The sequence below is a fragment of the Oncorhynchus masou genome, chromosome 32 (genome assembly GCF_036934945.1).
Source record: "Oncorhynchus masou masou isolate Uvic2021 chromosome 32, UVic_Omas_1.1, whole genome shotgun sequence".
In the NCBI taxonomy this organism is placed as follows: domain Eukaryota; kingdom Metazoa; phylum Chordata; class Actinopteri; order Salmoniformes; family Salmonidae; genus Oncorhynchus; species Oncorhynchus masou.
In genome coordinates this window covers 16,823,925-16,834,045 of record NC_088243.1, presented here as the reverse complement: position 1 = coordinate 16,834,045, position 10,121 = coordinate 16,823,925, and the positions used below count along the sequence as shown (strand labels likewise).

Below are 10,121 nucleotides of genomic sequence, written 5' to 3'. Positions count from 1 at the left end.
TGTGGATGACATCAATTGGTGTCTGCTCTTCTGAGATATGACTTCTGTGACTGTCAGTCAATTCACTCACTCTTGTATTATTCTAAAAATACATTCACTCATTTAGATATGTTAATACAGTATTAATATAGCTAAATTAGATCATGTATTATTATGTTCCACATTAATGCAAATAATATATATTTTTAATTCCACACCAATAATTGTATTTATTTGATAGAACCATTTCGTTCTAGCGTTTATTTATTTTTGGTCCGGATATTTTCAGGATTTTTTTCTAAATGATGCATCGTATGCATGAAGAGGTTTTGCAACAATGTAACCTATAGTGTTTCATGGTGGAATAAGACATTTATGCAACTGCCTTGTTGCAACATCGTTGCAGTTTTTGGTGCACTGTTGTCTTTGCCACTAGATGGCAACCGGTTCACACAATATTATTGTGGCCCCAACCCGTGGCCCCAACCCGTGGCCTCAACCCGTGGCCTCAACCCGTGGCCCCAACCCATGGCCTCAACCCGTAGCCTCAACCCATGGCCTCAATCCGCGGCCTCAACCCGTGGCTTCAACCCGTGGCCCCAACCCATGGCCTCAACCCGTAGCCTCAACCCATGGCCTCAATCCGTGGTCTCAACCCATGGCCTCAATCCGTGGTCTCAACCCGTGGCCCCAACCCATGGCCTCACAACTTGTTGAACTTCAGTAAATGATCAAACTTTCACATTATTGTATCATTATTTTATTATTGATCATAATATTTATGATCAGCTATTAACCTCTTTTAATGTAGGAACCAAATGTAATCTAAAATGCAATCTACATAATCCTCTAAAGTAATTATTTATCACGAGGACCATAAAAAATAACTAGTAATGCTGCATACTCCAATAAAGGTTAAAATCTCACCTTTCTGGTCAAATGTTTTATAAATTGCTGAGGTGTAGTCACTTTTGAGGACACAAGCTCAAGTACAAGTACAAATATGATACAAATATATATATATATATATTTTTTAAAGCTTTAAAATCAATGTCATAGGCCTATAGTTCTTAGTGGCCTCTCCCCCCTGAAAATCCTGACAGTCAACTCTTGTGGTAATTTAAGTTGGGGTGAATGAGGAAGAATATATGCATATATGCATAATAACTATGCATCAAACTCACAGGCAAATAATGACAAAACACTAAATCTGTATCTACAGCCATAGCTAATAATTGTTCTACAATATACTATGTGTATTTGTCACATTCCATAACATATCATAGTATCATACAACGTTAGGCATAGGCTACTCTGTTATACCTCTATTATTAGCCAGTAGCCTATGGCCTCGTATTTATTTGCATTCCAAATAGGCCCACTCATTTTTTGTTTACGAACAAATGCATTTCAGTTTACTTTCTGTCACTCAAATGGGAGATGTTCCCCTCGTGAAATCTGCCAGCTGGCCCTTTAAGAAGAGGGAACAGTGGAGTCAAACTACAAGGCTCTACTTTTATCTACCTGCTCCAACTACTAGGTTACTGGTTTCTACTAGTCCCTGATTGGTCGCCCGAACAAATCTTCTTGAGTTGGTTGCGTCAAGCTTGAATCTGACAGGATGCTGAGATCAGAGGGCGAATTCCAACCTTGCTGCCTTGATTGAGGACATCATTTGATCAGAATACTGTCACTTTAGTGCATGTCGGCCTTGCTGGTAAAGGAGGAATTGCTTTATGAGCTCGCATGCGCTTGTTAGCGTGAACATTTCTGTCTTTTGAATGAATATTGCCTGGCTAAAAGCAAACCTGCGCTGTGGACACAAAAGCTCTTACATTGCGAGTTGATGCAGTGCTTGCTGAGGATCAGTGAGGCTGTGGGAGATCCTTTCAAGTAATTCGGCGAATCCGACGTCCAAAGAGAACCACTTCTCTCCCGGTCTGTCCAGTGCGTAAAAGCGGGCACGATGTCTCTCCAAACTCCACTCTGAGAGCAGTTATCGGAATGAAAACGAAAATATGCTTTTTGCGATTTTGCTGAATTTGACAAGGGGATTATCTACGGCACGGCTGCTACCTGCTTACTTGACTGCCTATTTGGGTCACTTGCTTAGTTCTAAACGCGTTTTTATTAGGCTACAGATTTCTGGCCTGTTGAATTCATCGTTATCCTTCCTTCATGTCCCATTGGAATAACTTAATCTATCATGGATTTGATTTTCTTTACAAAGTCACCGTTTAGGCTCGGTTTAGACATCCTATAGACACTTTAGAGTGCAATCGAACCCACGTAGAAGCGCAACACCAAGAGGGGATCATGGACAGAAATGCCCCAGACGGACAGTTGTTGGATGACTTGAGCAAACTCACGGACGAGGAGCTCTCTAGACTCGGAAAAGATGAGCTCATCAGGAAGCTACGGAGAACGGATAACGAGAAAATGAACTTAATGGTGGAGCACGGGAACATGATGAAAGACGTGAACCGGAGACTACAGGTCCACCTCCACGAGATCCGCAGCCTCAAGGAGATCAACCAGAAGCTGCAGGACGACAACCACGAGCTCCGGGAGCTCTGCTGTTTCCTGGACGACGACAGGCAGAAGGGCAAGACGCTGTCTCGGGAGTGGCAACACTTCGGCCGCTACACCGCCGGATCGATGTGGAAGGATGTCGGGGTGTACCATCAGAAGCTGAAGGATCTGGAAGCCAACCAGGGCTCTGTGATGCGGGAGAACCTGGAACTGAAGGAGATCATTCTGATGTTGGAGGAGGAGAGGAACGGAGCTGGGTCACGGAGCTCTATAGACTCCCAGTCCAGCCTGACTAACCTGAACGGGGGCACCAGAACCATTAGGGACGTCGGGGACGGGAGTAGTACCTCCAGCACCGGCAGTGCCGGTAGTCCTGACCACAACCACATACACACGCCGGCCGAGGGGAAGATAGCGTCCCTGCGGAAGTCTATGGACGACCTGTCGCCAGTGTCATACATCCACAGGAGCATCCCTAATGAACTGCATGGTGAGTCCCTAGAAAGACAAAATCCTATGAATTATAGAATATGTGTAGGTGAGTTTCCCTACAGAGTGCACCTTATTATTGAAGATGATGGGAATGTTCATTTTATAGACTACATCTTTAGTTTGATATATAGGACTCCAATGTGTGAATGGTTGGTAGGGGGCCTAGTGCTGTCCTTTAATGCAGATGTGTTAAATATAAAGCCTACAGATATTAGCTATTCTGAAATCTGCCCTAGCTGGCTGTGTAAGTAGAGAAAGTGAATGAGAGTTTAATATGCATATAGCCAAGCACACAAGTTACTTGTAAGTGTGTGATAGAATTGGTTTGAATTGAAGCCCTGCCCAAAAAACATACATTAGTTATGAGTCTTGTAGGGCACTATATAGGGAGCCATATGGGACACAACCTAGAATTATAGAACCCCACTTGTCACACTGATGCCCTTAACTCACACCTCTGACATCAGTGTTCCAGTGACATCATGATAAAAGCAGTCTTATCAGGAAGGAGTAAGGCCAGTTTGGAACATGCCCCGGTCATCATGACCTCCTGACCTGTTAATGGTCCACAAGGAGACATGGAGAGTCTGATAAGGACCTATCACCCCAAAACCAGACTTAAAACAAGACCCTTGAATGCGGTCTGCATTTCAATCTAATCTGTGCACCCATAACCACACCGTTCACTGTGTCTTACATCATATCACAAGAGACTCATGTGCAACCTAATGTAAAATGTGACAAATGCTTATTTATCGGTTCATAGTCAGCTAGTATGCTACACATAAACACCTCCTTGGAAGATGAACTAGGCCTTCCTGTCATGCCCTGTTACATAGTAATAACATGGTGGCTGACTGGGTTCAGAGGAAGTTTACATTACTGCTGCTGTTAGTGTTGAATGGTAGATAAGAGATGTAGAGATATGTGGATGTGGGTATTTCCAGTGGGTTCCCCACCCTCACCCCTCTCCACACACCCTGACCACCAAGGTGCAGTACTAGTCAAAAGTTCAGACACACCTACTCATTCCAGACTTTTTCTTTATTTTTATTATGTTCTACATTGTAGAATAATAGTGAAGACATCAAAACTATGAAATAACACATATGGAATCATGTAGTAACCAAAAACAAATCCAAATATATTTTATATGAGATTCTTCAAAGTAGCCACCTTTTGCCTTGATGACAGCTTTGCACACTCTTGGCATTCTTTCAACCAGCTTCACCTGGAATGCTTTTCCAACAGTCTTGAAGGAGTTCCCATATATGCTAAGCACTTGTTGGCTGCTTATCCTTCACTCTGCGGTCCAACTCATCTCAAACCATCTCAATTAGATGTGTTTTGGGTCATTGTCCTGTTTAAAAACAAATTATAGTCCCACTAAGCGCAAACCAGATGAGATGGCATATCGCTGCAGAATGCTGTGGGAGCCATGCTGGTTAAGTGTGCATTGAATTCTAAATAAATCAGACTGTCACCTAAAAAGCACCCCCACACCATCACACCTCCTCCTCCATGCTTCAAGGTGGGAACCACACTGGGGTTTTTATTTAAAAAAACATTAATTTGACAGTAGCTTACAGGCCGCTCAGTGGCGAGTCTAATTCTGTATTTCATATTACAGTACACTGACTGTAATATACATACAGTATCAAAGCAAGTACTGTGTAATGACACCCAGTACCACACCGTAAAATGTATTATATTGTACTGTATTAAAAAAAAAATTGCTACCATAATATGAATAAATGAATGATTGAATGGGTTCATTGAGGGCAGGGGTTTGTATTATACTGTAATTACAAGGGACTGGTGAGAGCAGGTTGGCTGCTGGGTAAAGTGTTTACACATTACAGTACATTAATAAATATTTGGTGTTCTGTATCACTTCTAGAGGCCTTAACAAAGGTTTACTAAACTGGCAGTGACTACAATGCAAAACAGAGAGATTTGTATTACAAATGTATTACATTTTAAGTTTTCATCCCAATATTATGCTTTTTATACACCACAGAAGACTGAAATTTAACAAAACTGTTCAGAATAGAACATAAAAAATATATATAGCTACTTTAGATTATTTAAAATTTTGTACATTTCACCCATGAGGGCTAAGAGAGAACGTTTGGTCGTTGATTGCAGGAAAGGGTTAGTACCTGCTGCTATGCCAATCTGTCCCCTACACAAGTTATGGGGCACTATAATTATCCACTTATAAGTTAAGTTGGTATGGCGTTCTCACTCATGGGTGCAACAAATATATCCTCTTACAAGGCACGCCTCAAAATATGTTAATGAGCAAGAAACAACAATACCATGCACCCCCACTAGTGGTCAAAAGGCTTTTGGCTCTCCAAAAATTCCAGTACCATTGGAACTACAGCAATTCTTTCCACACCCACAACATTTCCCACAATGTACCATAATTTTCAGTATGCAGCAGTAAAACGTTTCAGAGTATTTTACTGTTGATAATACCCCAAATTAGCGTATCATTTACAGTTTTCTGTTACAATGCACTGCCTGAGCTCTGCAAACTGTCCATATGTTGACATGTTAAGTAGGACCCACACTAGGCCTCATAGTAGTCAACATGTATTCAACTTTTAGACAAGCTCTGTTTAACTTCACAGTAATCTAGCTGTGTTGAAAAGTTGAAAGGACCCAGTCTGCTAATGGAGCCTCCCTATAAACCAAGTCCTTATCTTAGATATGCACTTATCGCTATCCACTGCTCTCCACTCACTTCTAAATTACCTCTATCCACTAGTCCTACTCCCTATTCCCACAACCCCTCTTTTTACTAGATGATAAACTCTGTGGCCCATATGCTACTCTTACAGTAAGGACAGTTGGCTGGACATACATCACATCTCATTAATACAGCTACAGTAAAGACCATCTCAACAATACAGCTACAGTATAGACCATCTCCTCAATACAGCTACAGTACAGACCGTTTTATCAATACAGCTACAGTACAGACCATCTCGTCCATACAGCTACAGTACAGACCATCTCCTCAATACAGCTACAGTACAGACCATCTCCTCCATACAGCTACAGTACAGATCATCTCAACAATACAGCTACAGTACAGACCATCTCCTCCATACAGCTACAGTACAGACCATCTCATCAATACAGTGACAGTACAGATCATCTCAACAATACAGCTACAGTACAGACCATCTCCTCCATACAGCTACAGTACAGACCATCTCATCAAAACAGCGACAGTACAGACCGTCTTATCAATACAGTGACAGTACAGATCATCTCAACAATACAGCTACAGTACAGACCATCTCCTCAATACAGCTACAGTACAGACCGTCTCCTTAATACAGCTACAGTACAGACCATCTCATCAATACAGATACCGTACAGACCATCTCCTCAATACAGCTACAGTACAGACCATCTCATCAATACAGCAACAGTACAGACCATCTCCTCCATACAGCTACACTACAGATCATCTCAACAATACAGCTACAGTACAGACCATCTCCTCCATACAGCTACAGTACAGATCATCTCAACAATACAGCTACAGTACAGACCATCTCCTCCATACAGCTACAGTACAGATCATCTCAACAATACAGCTACAGTACAGACCATCTCCTCCATACAGCAACAGTACAGACCATCTCATCAATACAGTGACAGTACAGATCATCTCAACAATACAGCTACAGTACAGACCATCTCCTCCATACAGCTACAGTACAGACCATCTCATCAATACAGCGACAGTACAGACCGTCTTATCAATACAGCTACAGTACAGACCATCTCAACAATACAGCTACAGTACAGACCTTCGCCTCCATACAGCTACAGTACAGACCATCTCCTCAATACAGCTACAGTACAGACCATCTCCTCAATACAGCTACAGTACAGACCATCTCCTCAATACAGCTACAGTACAGACCATCTCAACAATACAGCTACAGTACAGACCATCTCCTCCATACAGCTACAGTACAGACCATCTCCTCCATACAGCTACAGTACAGACCATCTCCTCAATACAGCTACAGTACAGACCATCTCCTCCATACAACTACAGTACAGATCATCTCAACAATACAGCTACAGTACAGACCATCTCCTCCATACAGCTACAGTACAGACCATCTCCTCCATACAGCTACAGTACAGACCATCTCAACAATACAGCTACAGTACAGACCATCTCCTCCATACAGCTACAGTACAAACCATCTCATCAATACAGCGACAGTACAGACCGTCTTATCAATACAGCTACAGTACAGACCATCTCAACAATACAGCTACAGTACAGACCTTCGCCTCCATACAGCTACAGTACAGACCATCTCATCAATACAGCTACCGTACAGACCATCTCCTCAATACAGCTACAGTACAGACCATCTCATCAATACAGCTACAGTACAGACCTTCTCATCAATACAGCTACAGTACAGACCATGTCGTCCATACAGCTACAGTACAGACCATCTCCTCAATACAGCTACAGTACAGACCATCTCCTCAATACAGAAACAGTACAGACCGTCTCATCAATACAGCTACAGTACAGACCGTCTCATCAATACAGCTACAGTACAGACCGTTTCATCAATACAGCTACAGTACAGACCATCTCGTCCATACAGCTACAGTACAGACCATCTCCTCAATACAGCTACAGTACAGACTGTCTCTTCAATACAGCTACAGTACAGACATCTCATCAATACAGCTACCGTACAGACCATCTCCTCAATACAGCTACAGTACAGACCATCTCATCAATACAGCTACAGTACAGACCATCTCATCAATACAGAAACAGTAAAGACCATCTCCTCCATACAGCTACAGTACAGATCATCTCAACAATACAGCTACAGTACAGACCATCTTCTCCATACAGCTACAGTACAGGCCATCTCATCAATACAGCGACCGTACAGATCATCTCAACAATACAGCTACAGTACAGACCATCTCCTCCATACAGCTACAGTACAGACCATCTCATCAATACAGCGACAGTACAGACCGTCTTATCAATACAGCTACAGTACAGACCATCTCAACAATACAGCTACAGTACAGACCTTCGCCTCCATACAGCTACACTACAGACCATCTCCTCAATACAGCTACAGTACAGACCGTCTCCTCAATACAGCTACAGTACAGACCATCTCCTCCATACAGCTACAGTACAGACCATCTCCTCCATACAGCTACAGTACAGACCATCTCAACAATACAGCTACAGTACAGACCATCTCCTCCATACAGCTACAGTACAAACCATCTCATCAATACAGCGACAGTACAGACCGTCTTATCAATACAGCTACAGTACAGACCATCTCAACAATACAGCTACAGTACAGACCTTCGCCTCCATACAGCTACAGTACAGACCATCTCATCAATACAGCTACCGTACAGACCATCTCCTCAATACAGCTACAGTACAGACCATCTCATCAATACAGCTACAGTACAGACCTTCTCATCAATACAGCTACAGTACAGACCATGTCGTCCATACAGCTACAGTACAGACCATCTCCTCAATACAGCTACAGTACAGACCATCTCCTCAATACAGAAACAGTACAGACCGTCTCATCAATACAGCTACAGTACAGACCGTCTTCATCAATACAGCTACAGTACAGACCGTTTCATCAATACAGCTACAGTACAGACCATCTCGTCCATACAGCTACAGTACAGACCATCTCCTCAATACAGCTACAGTACAGACTGTCTCTTCAATACAGCTACAGTACAGACATCTCATCAATACAGCTACCGTACAGACCATCTCCTCAATACAGCTACAGTACAGACCATCTCATCAATACAGCTACAGTACAGACCATCTCATCAATACAGAAACAGTAAAGACCATCTCCTCCATACAGCTACAGTACAGATCATCTCAACAATACAGCTACAGTACAGACCATCTTCTCCATACAGCTACAGTACAGGCCATCTCATCAATACAGCGACCGTACAGATCATCTCAACAATACAGCTACAGTACAGACCATCTCCTCCATACAGCTACAGTACAGACCATCTCATCAATACAGCGACAGTACAGACCGTCTTATCAATACAGCTACAGTACAGACCATCTCAACAATACAGCTACAGTACAGACCTTCGCCTCCATACAGCTACACTACAGACCATCTCCTCAATACAGCTACAGTACAGACCGTCTCCTCAATACAGCTACAGTACAGACCATCTCCTCAATACAGCTACAGTACAGACCATCTCAACAATACAGCTACAGTACAGACCATCTCCTCCATACAGCTACAGTACAGACCATCTCCTCCATACAGCTACAGTACAGACCAGCTCCTCAATACAGCTACAGTACAGACCATCTCCTCCATACAGCTACAGTACAGATCATCTCAACAATACAGCTACAGTACAGACCATCTCCTCCATACAGCTACAGTACAGACCATCTCCTCCATACAGCTACAGTACAGACAATCTCCTCAATACAGCTACAGGACAGACCATCTCAACAATACAGCTACAGTACAGACCATCTCCTCCATACAGCTACAGTACAGACCATCTCCTCCATACAGCTACAGTACATACCATCTCCTCAATACAGCTACAGTACAGACCATCTCCTCCATACAGCTACAGTACAGATCATCTAAACAATACAGCTACAGTACAGACCATCTCCTCCATACAGCTACAGTACAGACCATCTCCTCCATACAGCTATAGTTCAGACCATCTCCTCAATACAGCTACAGTACAGACCATCTCCTCCATACAGTTACAGTACAGATCATCTCAACAATACATCTACAGTACAGACCATCTCCTCCATACAGCTACAGTACAGACCATCTCATCCATACAGCGACAGTACAGACCGTCTTATCAATACAGCTACAGTACAGACCATCTCAACTATACAACTACAGTACAGACCTTCGCCTCCATACAGCTACAGTACAGACCATCTCCTCAATACAGCTACAGTACAGACAGTCTCCTCAATACAGCTACAGTACAGACCATCTCCTCAATACAGCTACAGTACAGACCATCTCCTC

At 42.8% G+C, this 10,121-nt stretch overlaps 1 protein-coding gene across 2 annotated transcripts in view; it reads left to right on the top strand.

The window, feature by feature from the left end:
• The first annotated feature begins 1,659 nt into the window (after positions 1 to 1,659).
• The window catches only part of LOC135525630 (coiled-coil domain-containing protein 85C-A-like), a 108,941-nt gene continuing 100,479 nt past the window's right edge, over positions 1,660 to 10,121 (top strand). For both annotated transcript variants that reach the window (XM_064953367.1, XM_064953365.1), the window contains exon 1: positions 1,660 to 3,001. In XM_064953367.1, the coding sequence (XP_064809439.1) occupies positions 2,296 to 3,001 (706 nt within the window). In that variant the 5' untranslated portion in view covers positions 1,660 to 2,295. The remainder of the gene's footprint in view (positions 3,002 to 10,121) is intronic.